General features: G+C 39.0%; 1 protein-coding gene across 1 annotated transcript in view; it reads right to left on the bottom strand.

Annotated features, from left to right (window-relative positions):
• LARS1 (leucyl-tRNA synthetase 1) overlaps nt 1-24,089 on the bottom strand; it is a 1,303,086-nt gene that overhangs the window by 776,825 nt on the left and 502,172 nt on the right. Inside the window, exon 18 of the mRNA XM_044064023.1 lies at nt 16,406-16,488. Within this exon, the coding sequence (XP_043919958.1) occupies nt 16,406-16,488 (83 nt within the window). The remainder of the gene's footprint in view (nt 1-16,405; nt 16,489-24,089) is intronic.

Genomic DNA, 24,089 nt, shown 5'->3' with positions numbered 1-24,089 from the left:
TGTGGAAGTTAGGTATGGTGTGTGTTTTTGACTTTGCGAGGGATGTGTGCTGTGTTTACTTTTAGTGTGTACATTTTTGGAGTTGTTTGTATATAGCTATTGTAGGAAATATAGCTGAGTGAATGGTTTTATCAGAATGCTTGCTTTTATTGTATTATAAGTGGTGGTTATGCAGTGTGTGTGGTGTATTTGCGACTGCATGACATTTTATTTTATTAGTATTCGAGGTGAGGGACTGAGGACTGTAATAAGGGAATTGGTTAGTTTTGTGTGATTAGGTGTAATTGTTAGGTGTTTTTGGTGTTACATTTGGTTATGTTTATTTGCTGTCGCCGCAGCATGATATTTTCACGACCGGACTTCTTCCATTATTTGTTGTACGATTTACTATGTGCACGCTGGTTGGATTAGCCAATCAGCGTGCACGTTTATCGGCTTTTGCGAACATCACATGGTATAATATGCATTTTTCTACATATATTATAGCAAGCAAAAGTGTATATGCATCTAACTAGCAAACAGAAGTGTACATGCATTTATAAATCTCTAAATATACATCTCTAACAGTTAGTACCCACGCTTCCATGGTTATCTCTTGCTAAACAGGAAAAGAAACAGTCTACCTGAGGGACAGAGGAATCTGGTTAAGGGGTAGGAGTGTCTGAATGATCGCCCTCATGATTAAACCACACCAACTGTGGGTAAATCTTCAATATACCACACCCACGTCGTCAGTTATTGCTATATTACCCTACTTCACAAAGGTGGATTATCCACAAATCTCTCCAACAACCACCACACTTAAATGCTCTCTCCTCTGTCCAAAATCTTACAAAGATGCATACAGTCCCAACTCAACTCATAAATAACTAACTACTCTCTCCCACCACACCTAAGCACAACATCATCTTGACTTAGTTCTCAAAAACCATAAATACTAAGCAGAAACAGTAGTACCCTAATATACTCCCTGTTCCTGATCTGTCAAAGGCATCTGACACAGTATCCCACCAACTCCTAATCAATGAACTAACTTCCCTATCACTGTCTCATTCAGCTCTTACTGGTTTGTAGCTATATCTCCAACAAAAAAATTACCCATAAAATGGAATTAGGATGTATCTTCCTTCCTCTATGTCTCCATTGGTATACAACCAGGGTCAATTCTAGGCCAGTACTTTTTAATTCAAAAACAACCTGCACAAAGCCAGTAAACCTGCCACTTTAGTACAATATGCCAATGATGCCACCATCATCTGCTCAGCCTCAAAACTTTCAATACTTCAACAAATGACTCAAGACTCATTCACTTCCATAGAAGTATGTCTAAAGGCTAATACTAAATGCAATAAATAAATAAATAAATAAATAAGCAAATGAATGCTTTTCACACTCAAATCTTTTTCAACAACCTGTACACCCTTTAATATTACTTCAACAACCACCATCACCATACAAACTGTAACAAATACCAAGCTATTAGGAATCATAACAGACAATAACCTAAAATTTGACCTGTGTAACACCCAGGCCCATCAAGAAAACTCATCAAAATCTGGGCTTCCTCTACCAAAATTAACCTTGCTTCACAGACTCCAATAAAATCCTTAATCATCCCACCTCCTCCCCTCCCTTCTCTATACATCACCCACATTAACAAACATTCAAGCCACCCCACTAAATAAATTAAAGGTATGCTTTAACAAAATACCCAAGTCTGCAGCTCATGATACACACAACTGCTCAATACTAAAGAAGCTCAACTGGCTTGAAGTACTTAATCACCTTACATTCACTCAACTTCAAATTGCTCGCAAAATAATACATAAACCACAGACACCCTTCTCTACAAAACATTCTCAGGCACTACTCCCACCATTTTGCCTTCGCTCAGGTAACAACATCAAATCCTGTAGTCCAGCTGGAGACTCGTTATACTCATTCTATGCCACCAGACAGTGGAACTCCCTGCCTAACCTATTAAAACAGTTGTGTATCTAGCTTTAAGCACAACCTAAAACAGCACCTAGACTCCTTCTGGCTCTGTTTTTGTTCACACACTTACTGACTCTCTCTCTCTCTCTCTCTCTCTCTCTCTCTGAGATATGTAGACCATCACCAACCCCTAACTTTCCAGCTCTCCTACCTAATCGTGCAAAAGTAAATAATTCATATCTATGACTGAACACTGCTTTTTACTGCTCTTTTGTAAATGAAATTTGTATATTTCTGTACATGTAAATTCAGCCTGTTTACTACTGTATAACATTCCAACAGAAAACAAACTGTATTAACTTCTGTCTTCATTGTATTACCCACTGGATGATTCTAAAACCCCATTTACACGGTTAAGAAATGGATTTTTTTTCTGTAAATTCTTTGTAATTTTCTGCAACTGTAATGGAGGTTTTCTCTGTAGGCCCCAGCTGAAAAAGGACCCAAGTGCCTAGAGTCAGACCATCCTGGTTAACAAAAAGCAATAAATAAACTTTGTGATTAAAATGGTTAACTATTCCAAGCTCTGTATTATCTACAAATTACTGTCACCATCTTGAAAACCCAGAGGTACTTCAATAATTTTTACACATTTACTAAAATCTATACAGAATAGATGAATGGGACAAATCAAGAAGAGACAACTGTAAGCATTTTCTGGAAAATGTACATATTCCAAAGCTTAGTGAAGCAACATCTTGGCAATTCAGGATCAATGAAGTAATAAAAATGTGATGCATAATCAAGCAATGGGAAAACCAGAAAGAACAGACGTAATTCCTGCTAAAATGTGGAAGCCAGGATGAAAGTGGTTGAGGGAAATGTGGTAAGCATTGCATTATAATACTCTTTTATAATGCAAGCATACATTGTGAAATAAAGCAGTGATAGTACTACCAAAGAGAGCAAGAACCCTACAGAACTTGCATCATAAAAATAATTCTGATTTTGTCAACATTATCCAAAAGAATGATAAAAAGGTTGCCAAACTATACACACATGATGCGTGTGTGTGTGTGGGTGTGTGTGTGTGTGTGTGTGTGTGTGTGTGTGTGTGTGTGTGTGTGTGTGTGTGTGTGTGTATGTGTGTGTGTATGTGTGTGTGTGTGGTGGGAGGGTCAACGTGGTCTTGTGGTAAGGAGACAAACAGAAATTTGGTAATATCAACAGAACAATGATTCCAAGGGAATCAGAATATAAAAGACACCATAACTGTTAGACTGCATACTGAGAAAGTATTCAACAGGGTTTGTTGGGTAATGTTAACATTTTCATTTCCAGTGTTTCAAAGTATCTACATATCTAAAGACCTCATAAAAACTTCACAACAAGCCACTTTCCAAGTAGACACTATCAACAATACCATACTCTCATACCACTTATCCATCCTTTTCTTAAAGACTCTTATTTTCTGCTGATTTAATCTCAGCCAGGAGTCTATTCCATCTTCTACCCTATCTTTGAAAGTTTCACTCTGCTTGATTTAACAGAACTATTACTTGTGCGTCAGCAGACATCTGGTGTTACCACAGATAACAAAAGTGATGCCCAGAGTAAGTCTGTTTAGGTTGCCATGCAAGTGTTTATAAACCCATCTCAATTCTCCGACGAAGAGATGAAAATTAAATAAAAATAACTTAAAATTCCTCAATCTCTCTTCATGCCAAAGCCTCTTTAATGAAAAAATATTTTTGAATTCCGTAAGTTTCCAAGTTCTTTATGTCTTCTGTACTACAGGAGCAAAAAACTACTCTGTACTCCAACATGGCATAAGCACCGCTGAGCTTCTTGCAGGGGAGTGAACAAAATGTCTGTAATTTCAAAACATTTCTTCTAACTTCTTACAAACATATTTAACAGATTTTCATATACCTTACATTTCAATAGTAGATAATTTGACAAAGCAAGTCATAGTCAACATTTTCTCTTCCTAAATGTAATACTTCACAGTTCTTACAATTAAAACAGAAATTGTATAACCTATACCATTCGTGTAAATCAAAGCATTGCTGAAAATCTGTCTGATCACTCACAGAATTCATCATTATGGAGGCTAACTTCATCAGCAAATTTTACTAGCCAACACTGGTTGCCACTAGGAAATATACACATAAAGATAAGGAATAAATGGGGCCCAAACCTTGAGGTACCCCACTTAAATGATTCTCATTTATGACATATAGCATCCTCAGTTCTAACTCTGGACTCCCTTCCATCCAACCATGTAAGAACTCATTTAATAAGGCATCCATTAAGCTCCCATCTATTCAGTGCTGATATTACAGATGAGTGAGGACAGAGTCTCAGATGTCTTAGTCATACCCAAACAGAGATCTACTGAATACCATTACCTATAGCAGTAATAACCTTTATCTTTATTCACCCTTTTTTTACTGGGATATTCCCACTAGGCTAGTGGACTGTTTCCAGGGGAGACCACTAGAGGAAATCTGTCCAGGGCATCGGGAACTTCCTCTACTCTTTTTGATAGGTGCCATGGGATACTTTACATCCAGATGAGCTACTTACTAACTGAAGCAAAAGGGACCTTGAATTAACATCTCATCTGAAGAAAGTACAGTTGTGTACCTACCATAAATGTAGATGTTCAATTGTATTCACTGTTGCAGTCAGTACTCTTGGGTTATCCTGCTGGCAGGCTACCCGCAGTCGGCCTGAATTTCAAAGTCCTGGTCCGGCATCGGTTGCTGTCGCCTCTTCCCTGACGTCAGTGCTCCAGGGGTATAAAAGATGCAGCAGACACCATTTTCTTCAGTTTTTCTTGACCTAGATGTCAGGTGCCCCCAAAAGGGTAAGCAAAGTAGATTATGCCAATAAACATGCATGCACTAAAGTAAACATTTCCTTCATCTACAAGCAAATACACCACATAGGTTGTATAGAAAAGTGAAGTACAGATAAAACCCAGCAAATGAAAGGGGGACGGTGGGAGGGTAACCTGGACTGCAACAGTGAATACACCCTAACATCTACATTTATGGTAGGTACACAACTGTACTATGTTCATCGTGTTTCACTATTGCAGTCATTACTCTTGGGTTGAATCCCAAAGCTGTGGATAGGTGGGCTGGGCTAAACAGGATTAGGAGTGGCTATGAGGCCCTGCAGAATTGCAGAGGCAAAGCCTGCTCTGGATTTAGAGTAGAGAGTTAAGTAGTAGTGCTTTGTAAAAGTGTGCACTGAACTCCAAGTTGCAGCCTCTAAAACATCTTTGGTTGGTACTCCTCTGAGGAAGGCTGCTGAAGTGGCTGCTGCTCTGGTAGAATGTGGCCTAATGTCCTTAGGCACTGATTTGCCATGCTGTGAGTAGCAGAAACGAATGCAATGACTTATCCATTTAGAAATAGTCTGTTTTGAGATGGCCTTTCCTTGTGATCCTGCAGCATATGCCACTAAAAGTTGCTCAGTCTTTCTGAAAGCTTTAGTTCTGTCAAAGTAGAAGCGTAGCTGTCTGTATATACCCAAAGAATGCAGAAGTTTCTCACCCTTGTTCTGTGGGTTTAGATTAAAGGTAGGCAAGTGAATGGTTTGGTTGAGGGCCACACTGGACACCACCTTAGGCATAAATGTAGGGTTTGTCCTCAGAGAAACCCTGTCTGGATGAAAAATGATAAAAGGTTCCACAGCCATGAGTGCCTGCAACTCCGAGACTCGTCTTGCAGAGGTTATTGCTAGGAGCAAAGCTGTTTTCCAGGATAAGAATTTTATATCTGTTGTTGAGGCTGGCTCAAAAGGAGGCAGTGTGAGTTTTTCCAAGACAAAATTGAGGTCCCATGCAGGTATTGGTGCTCTCCTTGGAGGACTGATGTTTTTGGCCCCTCTGAGGTACTGCCTTATTAAAGCATGAGAAAAGATACGTGGTTCCGTATTGTAATGGGCTGAAATAGCAGAGGCATGAATCTTAATTGATGAAAAGGAAAGGCCTTTGTCCAGCATCTCAGTTAAGTATTGTAAAATCTGAGGAATACTTGGTACATACGTGTCAATGCCTCGTTCCTGGTTCCAAGCACAGAATCTCTTCCATTTTTCTGCATAAGATTTTCTGGTACTGGGCCTTCTGGCCTCCAAGATAACATCCATAACAGCTTTTGAAAGAGGAGTGTTCTGAATGGCTACATTATCTGCCATGCTGCCCAGATTTAGGGTCCTGAGTTGGCTGTGCAAGATCGGATTGTTTTGTTGGGTCAGTAAGTGAGACGTTTGAGGCAATGTCCATACTGGACCTTGAGACAAGCTCCTTAGGATTGGGTACCAGTGCTGGCGTGGCCAGTCTAGGGCAATCAGTATAATTTTTGGCTTCTCTTGTCTGACCTTTAGGAGTACCTTGGGAAGGAGAGGCAGTGGAGGAAAGGCATATACCGATAGGTTTTTCCAGCTGAAGGATAGGGCATCCACTTTCCACGCTTGTTTGTGATAAATCTGTGTGCAAAATCTCTGTAATTGGCAGTTGTGAGGGGAGGCAAATAGATCTATGTCTGGGCATCACCATTTCCTTGTTTTCATGCTGAAGACTTGTGGATCCAGTTTCCACTCGTGGGGATCCATGAGGTTTCTGCTTAGTTCGTCTGCCAGAGTATTTATTTTTCCTGGCAGGAATTGTGCTTGCAGGTGAACTTGATAAGCCAATGCTGTGTCCCACAAGGTCATTTCTTGTCTGCAGAGGGGGTAGGAATGTGTGCCTCCCTGCTTGTTTATGTACCACATGACTGTAGTATTGTCCATCTTTATCAGTAGTTGTCCTGGATGAAGTAGATCCTTGAAAGCTGTCAGGGCATTCTGAACAGCTAGCATCTCTTTTTGATTGCTATGAAGATGCATCTGGCTTGCGGGCCACGTGCCCTGAATACATTTTCCTGCCATGTGGGCCCCCCAGGCATAATCTGATGCATCCGTTGTCAGTGTCTGCCTGGCTGTGGGTAAAGTGAATGGCAGACCCTTGTTGTGGTGACAGGCCTGTGCCCACCATCGAAACTCCCATTGCAGGCAGGGAATGAGGGTAATTAATGTTTCCAGGCTGTGGCAATGTTGAGTCCAAACACTTTTTAGATACCATTGTAGTTTCCTCATATGCAGTCTGGCATATGGAATTAGCAGGATGCAGGATGCCATGAATCCCAAGGCCTGCAGGATTTTCCTTGCAGATAACTGGGCCTTGGTTGCCAATTTTTTGAAGTAAGAAGTCAGTTGCCTTTGTTCGTCTGGCGTGAGATAAGCCATCTGGGCAGTTGTATTTAAGCTTGCACCCAAGAATATTATCTCTTGAGAGGGTACTAGTTTTGATTTATTTTCGTTTACTGTGTACCCTAGGCAAATTAGTAATCTTTTTACAAACACCAGATACTTTAGAAGAATGTCTTTGTCCTCTGCTTGAATAAAGCAGTCGTCCAAGTAAAGATATATTTGAATTCCTCTTTGTCTGCAAAATGCAATTACTGGTGCCAGGAATTTTGTGAAGACCCTGGCGCAGTAGATAAGCCAAAGGGCAGTGCAGAGAATCGGTAGTGCATTGAGCCAGCTATGAATCTGAAGTATCTTTTGCAAGATTGTCTGATTGGGACATTTATTAGCCAGGCCTTCTTGCCCAGCATGGGCAGTAGCTGTTGCAGAGTCAACATCTTGAATTTTGGAACATCCAGAAACGTGTTTAGTATAAACAGGTCCAGTATTGGTCTCCAGGCTTTGTCCTTTCTGGGCACCAAGAAAAGTCTCGAGTAAAATCCTTGCCCCTGCTCTTGCTGTGGTACTTGTTGAATGGCCCTCATGTCCATGAGGGATGTAATTTGTTTTTGTGCTCTGCCTATTGATTGTGTGGCAGGTCTGGCATACCTTTTGCCCTTGGCAGGGTGTGAAAGTGGAACCTGTAGCCCTGGGACACTATGTTCAAGACCCATTTGTCTTGGGTAATCATTTGCCAATTTGGTGAAAAAAGTGCTAGTTTTCCCCCAAAGGGGGCTGCCAAAAGATAAGTGCTTGGATCTGGCAGAGGAAAGTCATTGGGACTGTTTCCTGTATGGTTGTGATTTGTCTTCTCCGCTTTTGGAGGTAGAAGCACCCCATTGTTTAGGCCTGTATGAGCCTTGGGGCTGAGATCTGCCTCTGGGACGTCTGTATCTGCCTCTTTGTGGCCTGTCTGACACTGGAAAGGACCAATTCTTTGTAGGTCAGTGCCTGCTAAATCTGGGTAAGGAAACCCTTAACTGTCTGCATGGATTTCACTTTATCCTCCATTTTCTTCAACACCTCTTCTGCCTTAACACCAAATAAAGTAGCATGATGCAATGGAGCATCCAATAATTTTGCTTTGACATGATCGGGCAGATTCTGCTCATTTAACCAGGCATGCCTTCTAATGACAAAACCAGTAACAGCGGCCCTGCAAGAGGCCTCCAGTGAATCAAAACCACATTGCAAAGTATCCTTTCCCACTTGTTCAGCTGCATGCAATAAATCCTGCATTTCCTTGTTATCACAACATTCAGAATTTGTCAACATTTACTGTTTAAGCAGTGATATTAAGTATTGCTGATACTTAAGCATATGAAACTGACAATTTAAAGCCCTTACAGCCAAAGCAGCAGAAGTGTAAACTTTTTTCCCCCATCTGTACAGTGCCCTAGAATCCCTATCAGAGGAAACAGGTTTTTTTGCAGTGGAAGCCTTGACCCCTTTGGGACCCTGAGATATAGTTTCTGGGTCAGCAGCGGGGTTTTTATACAGAAATTTATGGGAATCCGGGACCCTGTAGTATCTGTCTGGCTTAGCAGGTGCAGGGGGTAAAGAGTCAGGAGACAGGCCGGACTCTGAAAATACATCATCTACAATGTCTAGAACAGGTGGAATAGCAAGAGGTCTGTGCTGAGGTAGTAAAAGAAAGTCTCTGAGCCTTTTCTTAGATTCTGAGTAATCTTGGCTCTCCCAGTGAAAATGCTCCCTCATGGTATGCGGGGTTTCCCCAAAAGAATAATCCTCAGGAGGAGAGGCTGAAGGGATGGATTCTTCAGCATCAGAATCCTCGTACGGAGGAAAAGAGTATCCCTGCTCAGAAGAGGAATCAAAGGAAATTGAAACCTGATCAGAAGAATCATATTCCGTCTCTTGCCTAGGCCTCTTATCAGGAGGGGGATGGGAACACCAGATCAAAGTAATTAGGTCATTAGTAATTAGGCCATTTTAAGCATCTGTTTTTTAGGCATGGAAGTCTGTGTAGGAGAATGCTGTACTTGTTTCTTTGTCTTTAGAACTGCTTTAGTCTTTGCCTTTGAAGCTGAAGTTGGCTTAACATATAGCTGTGTAGGTCTGAAGACACCCTCAGAAGCCGATGCCTGCTCAGCGGCTCCGGACCCATCTGAGGGAATGGTTTCCGAGTGTCCAATACCTTGAGTTTCCAGAGGCCCAGTCAGCTCTACGTGTGAGTCGGAAGCGGCCTGTGGCTCTGAGGTAGCGGGCGTCAGGGGCTGTGAAAGTGCCTCACTGAGAACCGGCGACTGGCCTAGCGGAGGCCTCGTCGTCGGTTTTGGACCTCGGATGCCTATCCTTTTCCTTGTCCTTGCGTTTTTTGTAAACTCCGGTCGTCGGCTGTTCCGACGGCATTATATAATTAAATCTTCAGCCAAAGTAATGAAATGCAAAATTGAACCGATGCTTAATAGTGCGTTGGTTAAATCTAGCACAAAACCGACAGCTAGCAACGTTGTGGTCAGGGCCTAGGCAATGAATACAGTAAGAATGAAAATCCTTATGAGGTATTCGCTTCCCACAAGAAATACAATTGTTAACTTTTCTGACATCGCAAAACGAAACCACAAAGACCAATATAAAAAGTTTATTTCTCTAGCGCCTCGGCCACAGTAAGCCTTCAAGGAGTAACACACCACATGTTAAAACAGTTTATATAACACCAGCTACAACTAATACATCATTGAACAAGTCATTAAACAATTAAAACTTAAAGTGTCACAGTGCATTTCAAACAACACTTTTCCGACAACAGTCTGTATTCAGACCCTTCGGTATCAAAGTACCATATTTTAAAATAAAAATAGTTTCTTTTTTTAAAAGCATATTCTTAGTTCTATTTATATCCAATTCATTCATAGAAATTTGTTCCAAAATCGTAGCTTTTAGAGTATCAGGGTTCCCACCATGATATTCATAAAAATGTTGAGCTAAGGGACTCTCTGCTTTCTTTGTCCTGATGTCTCTCAAATGCTCCAGTAATCTTATTTTGAACATTCTCTTTGTTTGTCCAATGTAAAACTTATTACATCCACATTTAATAGCATAAATACCTCTCTCTGTTCTACAATTATACAACCCATTAGGTCTAAAACAATTATTATTCATATGTGCAAAGAAATTAACTATACAAGGACAACCACTACATCTCCCACAGGATTGCATTCCTGTGACAGAAATTTGATAATAAAGTTTAGACTCGGGTCTACAAAATCTGGTGTGTACTACCATATCCCTGATATTTCTACCCCTCTTATAGGAGAACACTAATTTTTTTGTTAGTTAAACCACTAAGTTCACCAAAATTCTTTAAAAATTCCCAAAAATGTACTATATGTTGTCTAATACTATCACTAAAAACATTATAGGTGGAAACTACAAATAAATTTTCTACATTGTTGTGGGTAACAACATTAATATTGCGCCGAGGTTTATGTAATTGTCTTATATTATATCTAATATTAAATACTGTCTAAATATCTTGTTCAATTAATCTGATATCATATTGTCTATTCTCAAATATAGTCCTAGTGCGCTGAATTTCTTTTATAAACACATTATCTTCATTACATAACCTTGAAATTCTCAAAAATTCACCAAATGGTAGAGACTCAACGATGTGTTTTAGATGACAACTAGTACCCATAAGAAACTCGTTAGGAGATTCAAATTTTCTATGAATACTTGTGCTGATATGTTTTCTAACAGTTCCATGCAAATTAACATCCAAAAAAGAAACCTGTTGACCATATTGTAAACCATCAAACAATATATCAAATCTACTGGATTGGATTTCCTGTACAAAATTTAATACCAAGTGTATACCACCTTCACATAGGAAGATCAAATTATCTATGTATCTAAAATAAAATTTAACATATTTTTTAACAAAAGAGTTAGTATAGATACAATCTTGTTCAACCAAACCCATAAAAATATTAGCATACATGGGCGCAAACGGAGCACCCATTGCTGTACCCTGTACTTGATGAAAAACTTGATTTTCAAAATAAAAATAATTGTTCTCCAAACAAAATTTGACTAAGTCTAAAATATAATGTGTAAAAGGATAATCTCCCATCTGACATAATAATGCCTCTTATCCAAACACATGTTTAATGTTAGTGTAAAGACTCTTGACGTCTAAAGTGATCCAATACATATTATCTTTCCACATGACTGACATCTTTTATTTTACTTAAAAAAAATCAAGAGAGTCTTGGATATACGAGGGAAATTTCTTAGCTTCTTTTAATAATATCTTATGTAAAATAACCCCTAAATTATGCAAAAAATATTTACTAGCTAAAATTAAAGGTCTACCCGGTGGATTCCTAATATCCTTATGAATTTTGGGTAGACAGTAAAAGTAGGCTGGGCCAGTATCTACAGTCACTAGCTTATTTTTAACGTCAGTTTCAGACCAATAGCCCAACCTTAGGCCCTTTTGCATTAAAGACGCATAACTTTTTTTTAGCTTGTTCAATAGCATCATTATTTGTTGTTCGATATACTTTTTTGTCCCTTAGTAAATCTAAACACATTTTTAAATACTGTGTGTAATGCATAATTATTATTTTATTCCCCTTGTCAGAGGGTTTAATTACCAAGTCTTTCTGTTTGGAAACATTTACTAAAGCCAACCATTCTTTTTTAGACAAATTATAATCAATCTGTTTCAAATTAAAATTTTTAAATAATAAATCAAACTCAAAATCAACCATAGCTTGGAATCTTTTGATTCCTTCATGTACGAAAGGCGGCATAACCTTACTCTTATTTGCTACTACAGAGGTGTCTATAGCACAGTATGCATTTAGGTCACTTTTGCAAGATACAAAAGAATCACATGAATCCATTTCCAATACATCTTCATCAGTACTATAAGTATTTTCATAATCACTTTCTTCAACAGCACCAGAAGAAAATAGATGCTGGAAATAGTACCATAAATGCAACTTTATAACAAATTTAAACAATTCTATTTTGCATTCATATAATTGGGGTATAACTGTTGGTACAAACTTTAATCCATGGTTCAACACAGTATTAATACTCTCATTAACATGACAACCAGATAAATTAACCACATTGTTAGAACTATAACATATATTAATACCATTTTGTCCTTTGATTATCACGCCACTGGCGTTGTGGTCCCCCTCTGTGTTGTTCCCGTTCAGAATAACTTCTTTTCTGCTGTCGGCTGTGGTCGCTATGTTGACGAAAATTATCCTGAAAATAGCGATCATTTACTGGAGATGGTAAAGGTGGAAAATCATTGTTTTCTTCATTCTCACTGTAACGCCTACCACAAACACTGGCAGGCATATCCACACTGTGAGTGCTTACAGTCCTGTCTCTCACCCAGCCTGCTCCATTCTGAAAACGGACTTTGGAAAGTGATCGTTGATTGGACGACCTGAAAAAAGCGGTACCTTTTTCAAAATCTCAGAGATCCCTCTGAATCTTGTACATTTTTTGCTCAAGTACTTTCTTTTCTTGTATGTTCAGTTTATCTTGAATATCACATAAACAGGATTCAAATCGAGTTCTATCTAGAGCAGACATTAAATTAGTACACACCACATTAATGTCTTTTTTGATGTTAGACAACTTGATAATGTCTCTTTCTATTAAGATATTAATCCACTCTTTAGAGCAAAGGTGTGCCGCTTTCTCCCACCTCTGCTTAAAAGCCTTATCATCAGCACAAGTAACATCAAAGGGTTCAGATGGAAACTTAACAGCTCTCAGACCACGTGGGATAATATCCAGGTCTAAATACCTTTGTAAACTGGTATAATTATAAAAGGTAGCCATTTCCTTGTTCATTAAGTTACTTAATTTGGAAATTAGAGTTTTTACCTCCACCGGATAGTGCAAGGAACATTTACCGATGTTAGCAAATGGCTTATTCAATCGTTTGTTTCGTGTTTCTGCTAAAAAACGTTCCCACACTGGTGCACCCAAACTGTTTTCATTGCCTGTATTTCTGTCAAACCGGTCTCGTTCCCGTGCTGGATTAGAACTAAGGAAACCATCAATAGTACGCTGAGAGGCACCTGTATTCTCCTCTCTGAAAATCCGTGGAATATTGGTAGCTGGATCACTGGCCATAGGAAAAAACACTGTACAAAACACCAAACAACTGAAGAAACCAAATGCTGCACCACAAAACAAAACCACAAAGACCAATATAAAAATTTCTGTCACAGGAATGCAATCCTGTGGGAGATGTAGTGGTTGTCCTAATATAGTTAATTTCTTTGCACATATGAATAATATTTGTTTTAGACCTAGTGAGTTGTATAATTGTAGAACATACAGAGTTATTTATGCTATTAAATGTGGATGTAATAAGTTTTACATTGGTCAAAGAGAATGTTTAAAACAAGATTATTGGAGCATTTGAGAGACATCAGGACAAAGAAAGCAGAGAGTCCCTTGGCTCAACATTTTTATGAATATCATGGTGGGAACCCTGATACTCTAAAAGCTACGATTTTGGAACAAATTTCTATGAATGAATTGGATATAAATAGAACTAAGAATATGCTTTTAAAAAATAAACTATTGTTATTTTAAATATGGTACTTTGATACCGAAGGGTCTGAATACAGACTGTTGTTGGAAAAGTGTTGTTTGAAATGCACTGTGTCACTTTAAGTTTTAATTGTTTAATGACTTGTTCAATGATGTATTAGTTGTAGCTGGTGTTATATAAACTGTTTTAACATGTGGTGTGTTACTCCTTAAAGGCTTACTGTGGCCGAGGTGCTAGAGAAATAAACTTTTTATATTGGTCTTTGTGGTTTCGTTTTGTGGTACAGCATTTGGTTTCTTCAGTTGTTTGGTGTTTTGCACAGTGTTTTTTCTGACATCGGTCTGGAGCAAAAAAAAAGTTTCCCCAACGGGGTTACTTAGCTTTAATGAAGACTTCGGTTCTGAAATTCAGATTTGAAAATCTCAGGAGTCAGCCTAATGGCACTTGCGAACTACTTTTGCTTCGGGCACCGCGCGGCAAGAAAGACTGAAGAAAATTGTGTCGGCTGCATCTTTTATACCCCTGGCGCACTGACGTCAGGGAAGAGGAGACAGCAACCGACGCTGGACCAGAACTTTGGAATTCAGGCCGACTGCGGGTAGCCAGTCAGCAGGATAACCCAAGAGTAATGACTGCAACAGTGAAACACGATGAACATCAGCACACACAGGAGTGCAGCTTCCCTTTATGCTGCAGTGTCAGCAATCCATCAACCTGGTGTGGAAACAGAACCCGGAGTCTTCTGCACCAAAACAGCTTGCTTGACTATATTAAAGTAAGATTAGTTGTACAGGATCTAACCCAAGTGAAGCTATACTGGACAAATATCATAAAAACTGTCCTTTACTACGTTTTTCCATACAGTGAACTATCACCCTTTCAAATGTCATACCCAAAATACTCTGACTATTTGGCCTATAATTATGCATCACATCCATTCTTCCCCACCCCACCCCATCCCATTCCATCCCATGAAATAAGGCTTCTTGAGCTTTCTTTTCCAGTGGAAAGAGACAAAACCTAACTTTAATGTTTGCTGAAATAAATACAAAATGGCAGACTGAAGACCATCTCGGATATTCCATAAAATACCCATTTAACCCATCAGGACCTGGGACAGAGGCCTCCACAATTTTACTCAATAGGCAGATGTTCATCTTCAGTTCTTACTGTTACCATGTGCCTGATGTTAAACTTCTTTCCACTGGCAAAGTTGCAAGCAAATCTACCAACAACATCCTCCACATATATTAATAGCCTGACATCATCATTTAAAATATCACAACCCGGTTCCCTCCTGTATTCTCTGACATACCTAAAGAAGGATTTCTTAGTACCCTCTGTGAATTCGCTAACATACATTCATACTTTTTAAAACAACTGCTCTCAGTTTACTTACACATTTTATATATCCAAACATTTTTCTGATGAGTCATCTTTAATTTTCAGCCACATTCTTTTGTCTTTTCAATCTTAATTCCCATTCCAACATTGTGCAATATTTTTCTTCCTATTTTATCTATATTATCCATTCATTATGATTATTTTTTAATTTAATTGGTCTTACATTTAAGCTCACCCAATTTCTCTATACATTTATATCAGTCTTCCCACTTCCAATGTACTAATTTAGAATTTACTGCACTAATTACTTGCAAAATACGGTATAATTTTATCCTTACCATCCTGTGCTTTAAAAGCTACACTGAACAAAGGAGATGCCGCCTTGTTTTATCCAGTAATAAAACCATGTCTAATTATATTATGATTTCTAAAAAGGCAAAAATAGGCTAACCACACTGCTAAAGGAGACTCACAAGCAAAACAACCAAACTGAGAAAAATAATTGTGAGTCAACCACCACGGTTCAGGCAGGATAAACTTCTGCTGAACACCACGAATGTATAAAAAACTGTTTTATTGAAGAAGGTTAGCGCTTTTGCTGGGTTACCGCTTCATAAAACCAAATACAAAAAGTATGCTAAAACAGAGAGATGTTTAAAACATAGCACAACAAATCAACTAAAACTAATTAAAAAAGACCAATCAAGCAAAGTGATGTAACACCTGCTATGTTTTAAATATCTCTGTGTTTTAACATACTTTTTGTATTTGGTCTGATGAAGCGGTAACCCCACGAAAGAGCTAACCTTCTTCAATAAAACAGTTTTTTATACATTCTTGGTGTTCAATAGAAGCTTATCCTGCCTGGACCATATTATGATTTCTGCTGGGAACTAAAATGTGTAGCATTAAAATTATTTCATTTATGACAGAAGAAATTATAATAAATAAACAGAATGGATCTGAGGCAAATTAAAGGTAGGAGGAGTCCTTCCTGACAGGCAGACTTTCAACAGACAGGCCAGGCAGGGGCGTTCTCTTTACCCTCTCTTACTCACAATACTTTGAAGCCTCTACCTGAAAATAAGATTTTCATTAATCCAGGTATACAACTGGTAGGATAATGAAGAAAAATTAATTTCTTAGCAAGACTGCACATTAATTTTAAACAAAACACAGAAAGTTGAGAAAATGTGTTCTAATACATAAACGGTCAACTGTTATATTGCAATCAGCTCCATAATGTTAAAAAATGTGTCCTACCCAAACCATATGTCCTGGAACAGGCATGTTCTTGAAGCCATGCTAAAGAAGCTTCAAAGTTTCTTCTGGTTTCTTCACAGAACCTGAAAACAAAAGTGCAACAGTCACTATGCAGAAACAAAGACTTGGCTTTTATTTATGACGTAGCCACCGTTACATATTCCAAACTTGTTTGAGATGGTTTCACTTTTTTCTATCAACATGGAGCAGCTCACTTAAGCAACCCACTCTTCTGAAAAAGAGGTACCTACAATTAAAAAAATTATAATCAACAGTGCCCCAAAAACCTTGCATTATGTCTGCATTCAAAGGAGAGTAAGACTATCGCAGTTGACACAACTAAAAACACAGCTAGGCATCCATATATTGCAAATGGCTAAACTGAAGCCACTTTAACAAGAACACTGGTTCAACAAGAACACTGGGCATGCTGGAGCACTTCTACTCTAAACTCCAGATTCCTTAAATACAGTGTCATCCTGGCAATGACCAGAACAGTCCCAACAGTATTCTGCACACAGCTAAGGTTATAAAAAAAATGCTAACAAGTTTCATCCTGTGCTTGGTTCCATACATTACCACATGCAAACTTTGCAACACTTAGCAAGTCACTTAACCAAAAGTACTTAAAGACAAACCCCTGAGGAGGCATTTGTGCCAAACGGATTTACCTGGTTAAAAAAATGATCAATGTAATCTGAGTCAATGCATGCAGGACATCAAATGTGGGTGACACAAGCTACATGCCACATAACATTATATGGCAATTTTAGCAAAAGTACAAAGGCCACAGTTTATTCAAACTGAAATCTGTCAGATCTACTGACAAAGAAGGATAATGACCTGTCAGCAAGTTTATCTAGCAGTTTGGATACCTACTGGAGATAGCATGGAAAAAAAGAAACTGCTAGATTTAAAGGTCAGTAAACCTTCTTGCTGAGATCAATGGCAAAATAAAAAGATGGTTTCCCAAAAACAAACTAAATCCAATGCAACTGAAGTCATTTTTTACCACAAACTTAGGTCCAAGGTAAAGGAGGGTTAATACTGTTTGGCCCCCAACTGCTTAACTCCCTTTAAGTAACTATATCCCAGAGACTTCCCATACTCTGGAATAAACTACCTATCTATATCAAACAAAGCTCCTCATTAGCACTCTTCAAGAAAAATCTTGATGATTGGATGGGAAATAGGAAATTCACCCAGGGGATCACCTCTGTGGCTCTACTCGACAGTGGCACAGGAAAATAATTTCCTTGGGTGGCAAAAGCCAGGGTACCTTTTTGGCTGGGCTTGTACAGGCCCCAGGGCCAATAGCCTAGTACCTACCTATGGAACCTATATGATGGTGGGTCAGCTGAAATGTGAGGAGACATTGGCACATAAGCAAAAATACTTACTTTCAAAGGAAAAATATAGCAACACTATCTAACTTAAGTGGTTCACACAATCTAGCATCAATGGAAATAAAATGCAATTTTAATTAATATATGGAGTTTCTGATCAGAAAGGAAACTTATTGCATTTGGCCAAAGAAGGCTTTTCACCGAATGTCTGCTAGCCATTTCAAGGTGTAGAAGGCTTCAGTGGACACAAAAGCATTATTAATTATTAAATCTTCTAAACCCAAAGGCATCAGACCTGGAGTTAGATCAAAAGTACTTATTTAGGTGTAATATTGCAACAGCAAATACAAACTGTTTACATTTATGATTATACAACACTTTCTGCAATTCATGTAGTTTTCGAGAAGCTCATTTATGTAGTTTGCCTCAACTGCAGTTCCTCTGCCTAACATTTCAGACCTGATGTAGAATATGCAATTGTTGCTGGAAAAAACATTTCACATCCAAAATATAAACAAAAATTGTTCTCTATTAATTCTTTTATATACTCTAGCTAATTGCCAAAGGAATATCATCAAGATCTAAAAAGATAATCATTATCTTACACTCAGCGTTGATAAGACAGGTTATCACTAAACATATCAAACAATCACAAAGATCCCAAAGGTTCTTAATCAAAAAGATTATAAACCTAAAGTTCCAGAAATACCAACAGAGGCAAAATGTTATATCCCTTTATTCAGTGCCTTAGAGACTTCTAAGGGGAGATCTGACTGTCTTGGACCTACTCCTCTTTGTAAGTCCAGTATCTCCAACAATGCTAGATCAAGGGACCTCAATCTTATAAGATAATCGAAGCTAAGTGGAGTGGCAGGTTTATAACCCAACATCTCTCAAACCTCTGGTATAAACGTCTGCTGCATGTTAAGTAGCATGATGCAATATCTTCCTTTAAACAAGCAACATGATTCAAATAGGCATGCACAGACTTACTCAGGTATTGACTGGAACAGCTCTCCTGGAGTAAGGGTGTGGCTTGAGGGAGGGCACTGGCAAGAAAGGATCATAAGACTCAAAGACCGTAGAATCTATAAATGTTACTTAAATACATGTTTACACTCGCATACTCATGTAGGCACAGACATATACAACCACACAAACAGAAACACTCCAAGACACAGACTTCCATAAATACACAAACTCAAGCAGATACAAAAGTAGAGGCATAAACAGAGGCACGCATACACAAAATCTATCTCACATACACAGATGTGTCCACCAATTACAGCTAGCTTGACCGTGTACAACTCAGATTTTTAACAATGATTAAATGAATGAATAAATACATAAATAACACCCAAAGTACAGCTTGTCACTAGTCTCTGCTTAAAAACTGACCTGGTCTTTCTAAATGCAAAAGAAAGCTAGCTGTTTGTGTGTGCTTGCATGTTTCTGCTTTGTTTGCTTTTTTAAGCCATTTTGGCTTGCTATCTAATCATGTATGCAGTTCATATTGTCGGGAATATAATGAGGTACAAAAAAGGGGTTGCGCTTGGTTTTATATTCAACAATTTCTAGACTTGAGCTTAGAATTTGATGCTGCATTATTAAACTGCCATGGGAATATCTATCAAGCAAAAGCAAATACAAGCCAGACACAAAAGAGTGCAAGGAGAGTAATGGTGGTTAAATTTGCTAATGGCAATGAATATTTCTGCAACAAAGATATCTGCATTGACATTTTTATCTTGGAATGTAAATGGCCTCACAAATCCAATTAAGAGACAGAGGGTGTACATAAAGAAAAGAAGGGTACAATTAGTAATGTTAAAGGAAACAAATTTGGATATGGTAGAACATAGGAACTTAATAAAAAAGCTTTAAATGGAAGTTCTAAGCAGAGTGCTGTGGTGTTTGAAAAAAAAAAAACAGAGGTAGTAGCCTTGATAGAGAAATGTGCATCTATAAAGACAAAAAAAAGACCAAGAAGAAACAAGGAAGAGATGTGCTGGTTCAAGGTTACGAATGGGATGGAGGGTCATGTTTGCTAGTGTCCACATACCACCAAAACAAAACAAATGGAGCTAACAAAGGTTTACGTGAGATACAGAGGTTTCAGCAAGGGGTGTTACTTGTGGGGATGGTTGAATGAAATTTGTAAAGTTGCTGTGAAAACATATTCAAGCTGACCTAGAAAGGATGCTTTAACTAGGGAAGGGAAAACTTTCATGAGGATCACTGGCATAGAAAACATAGCTGAAGTATTTGATCACTGTAGGCAATAAACATTTAACACCCTTGGACACAGAAGGTGGGCTAGATTAAAAAGGAAATAATCACAAGAATATGTCTATATGCAAGAGAGGCTGGGAACTTTTCTGATATAACATTCTGCACACCTGTATTAATTGACCTACAAATCCAGAAATCTAAACCAAGAGAAAGGCACTGGCACTTCCTCAATTACTTGTTTTAAAAAAAAAAACTTTTAAGGATTGGGTGTGGGAGAAGATAGGAGACTACCTTAGAAGAATAGAAATTAAGCTGAATGGTTTAACAAATACTAGGAAAAAAAAGAAATGACGTTTTAAAATTCTAAATAAAATCCAGGGAAATACAAAATGGCAGTAACTCAAGTACCTTGAGAGGAAGCAAAAAAAAGGGCATTTTAAAAAACGAAAACAGAAGAGAAGTGAAACAAAACAAGGAATGAAGTCAACATTTGGACAAAATACATTAATTTATTAGACTAGCAATTACGCAAACAATTGTTCTTAATCTGAATTGCAGAGCTACACAAGTATAATTTTTGCACTTTAACTGCTCAATGTTTTCTTATCAGCACTGCATGGTTGTATTTATTTGCTTATCAGTACTGCATTGTTTTTTTATTTATTTGTGTAACAATTCTGCACTAGTTTACTTGCACTGCTTTTATTTATTTGTTTGACTGAATTATTGACTTTTCTGTGTCTCCATTTACATATTTACTGATCTCTGGCTGAAGTTTTTGTTTTCTCCTACCCTCTCACCCAACTGCTGTTGTGTTCTTATAGTTTGTGGCTTTTGCTGTTGCCCGTCCCCCACTGTAAATTTGATAAGGGACACTCTTCCTAGTCCCATCTCATTAGCTCATTCTACCTAATACAGAGATCATTTGGGAAGGTCAAACCCCTTAGTTCCTTAACCTTGAATTTTCTTCTGTTCCTCCTCTCTCCCTTTCCACTTTACTAACAAAAAAATGCATTTGTTACTGCCTGTTTATAGTCTGTTTAAATTGTGTGTGCTATTCTAAGCCTCTTAGTTATGGCTTAAGCACTTGGGCTTTAGGCTTACCCCTTAGCTCTCCTTGGCCTTCTCTCTCAGATTATGAAAAATACGGATGGACAATTTCCTACACTTTCTCCTGCTAGTCTGGTTGATATGGGCATAATGAGACAGTGTAGCAACTGCCTTATGTACACAGACAACCACCTACTACTACCACCTAGTAACACAGTTTGCAAGAGATGCAATTACATTACGAACCTAGAGTCCAAGCTCTCCTCCTTACAAGCCAGTACACCTGGCACTGAGAAGGTTGTCAACGCAATCACTACACCTCACACACTACCCACACCTACACAACACACACCCACATATTTGGAGGTCCTTAACAAAAACATGCCCAAACAAAGGAGAACTTCAAGGCAAAAACACGTGCGATCTTCACAGCCCTCCACACCACATACCATGCATAGTTCACACACCTGTTTCTCACAACCAGTAAGGGTTAACCATAAACCCAATATATTAGTTATAGGAGATTCCATTGCGAGACACAGATATGCCTCTCATCAGGCTGGATAAGGAGAAAGTCATGATTAGTCGTCTGTCAGGGGCCAGAATCTGCCATATCACACAAGCACTCCAGTCTCTCAACAACACGTACTGTTATGACTCTGTCATAGTGCATGTTGGTGTGAATGACTTGAGATGTACCTCCCTGGACTATATGAAGAGATACATGATTGAACTCGCTGAATATGTATCCCAGGCAGGTATGTCTTTAGTCTTAAGCAGCAATCTACCGTCACCCAGAATGATGCCTCAATACAAACAGGAAATGACTGACTAACAATTGGCTTAGTTTCTGCTGTTATTCCAGGGGGAGTCTGGGAAGATATGATTGCCAGACCATGATGCTTTGCCCAGAGATTGCCTGCAGCTGTCTTACTTGGGCTTCAGGCTTCTGGCAAAGGCATTTATCTCCCCCATAGTGCCTTTTGTAGAAAAAGTGATGAGGTTAAAACTAAAATAAAAATTTCAACAAAACTCAAACTTAAGGTCAGCTGCTAAATGATAGGAGTCTAAACATGAAACTGCACTCAATGCAAGCATTCTTAACCCTGGAAAAATGCTGACATCTGCACAGTCACAGAAACCTAGTTCAAATCTGCGGAGAGCACCCCAGCCATACCTGGTTACTCATCCTATCATATATTCAGACCCCAAACTATGGGTAGTAAAGCCAAAGGAGGTGGAGTATCAATATATATTAAAGACATACACACCTTCAGGCTGGTCAAACAGTATGACGCACAGGAGACACTCCAGGTGCAGTTAACCACTGACAAGACCCCTATACAAATGACAGCTAGCAATTGGCCCTGAACTCTGACTCAAGATGCCTAGACTGCATATCTAGACCTCTTCGAATCTATCAAGATTCAACCCTTTACCATGATCCTGGGTGACTAACTACCCAAACACAAACTGGAAGAACTACTCATGCCATAACACAAATGCCCAGAAATTCCTCGATTTTGTCAATGCAAATGCTTTGAAACAGCTAGTTGATACCCCCACAAGAGGTGATAACATCTTGGATTTGGTATTAACCAACATGAGTAACCACTGCAGCATTCCTGCAGTATCATCTTCCCTTGTAAGATCCGACCATAAAGCGGTCAAGTTCGAAGTCACCATCTCCCCTGACACCCCTCTAGTTAGGGTCAAACAAAAAAACTTCTCCAAAGCAGATTACAGCCTCCTCAGGGATGGCATATACAAGCTTCACAGCCCCTCCTCCTCTCTAGGAACTGGCACTAGTATCCAAAACTATACCAAATTATTCCACGAACATTTATATAGATGCATGGAATCAGGAATACCTGACAGGTCTAAATCATCCTCCGCAAGGAAGCATAAACCTATCTGGTGGACATCTAAAATATATAAACTAAATAAAAAAAGAAAAAAAAATTGCTGTCCTGGACCAAGAAGGAGCACGTGCCCAACTGGAAGCAATCTCTCCTTAGCCTACAAAAGTAAAGAAGAGCACCAGTGAAATCCTCCAAAACAAACTTAGAGTCCAAATTGGCCACACCTACTAGACATAATCATAAGGCCTTCTTCACATATGTCCGTAATCTCAAAGGTAGGACCCAGATCTGTTCAGAAATGGTGGTTAAGTGACACCACATATACAAATGCCATAGATATAGCACACTTGCTGGCTGGCAGATTCAGCGAAAATTTCAACCCTCTGTCCCCCAATCAGTAAATCAGGACATTCCCAGTACCTGCTCCTTCCCTTTATATCTAGGGATCAGGTGATCAATACTCTCTCAAAGGCAAAAAATACAGCCTCCATGGGACCTGATAACATCGCAGACTGCATCCTACATGAACTCAGGCAGGAACTTCCAGCAGCATTAGGCACCCTATTCAACCAAAGCCCGAGTACCAGCTTTGTCCCAGCTGAGTGGAGGACAGACACTCATCCCTTTACACAAAGATGGAGCATCCACCGATCCGGGAAATTATAGAACCACCAGCCTAACTAGCCTGATCTGCAAGGCCATAGAATGCATCAGCATGGACCTCATTAACACGGACATTAGCAACCTCCAAACACTTGATCCCACAAAGTTTGTCTTCATCAAGAGGAGGTCATGTCTGTTAAAGTTGGTCAACTTTTTTGAGGCAGTCACCAAAACCATGGACGAGGGGAAAATGGTGCACACCGCCTCCCTTGACCTGGCCAAAGCCTTAGACGCTATTCCCCACTCGGGCATAATAGACACTCTCTCTCAACTGGAAATCAATCTGTATGTTACCAGATGTGTAGCTAACTGGCTCACTGATAAAACCCACCTAGTCAAAACAGGGGAAGCCACCTCAAGCAGACCAGTATAGAGTTGCATAACCCAGGGTTTGGTCTTTGGGCCTCTGTTACTTGGGATATACTTTTCTGAGGTGCAGGCTAAAACCAGTGGGCTATGGCTGTCCAAGTTTGCAGATGACTGCAAGCTGGGCACAATCATATATTCCCCTAGTGACATAGACATCCTCCA

This window comes from Protopterus annectens, chromosome 2.part2, assembly GCF_019279795.1.
Source record: "Protopterus annectens isolate FY-2018-M chromosome 2.part2, PAN1.0, whole genome shotgun sequence".
Lineage (NCBI taxonomy): Eukaryota > Metazoa > Chordata > Ceratodontiformes > Protopteridae > Protopterus > Protopterus annectens.
Note: the sequence above shows the minus strand (reverse complement) of the source record. Positions and strands in the feature narration are given on the sequence as shown.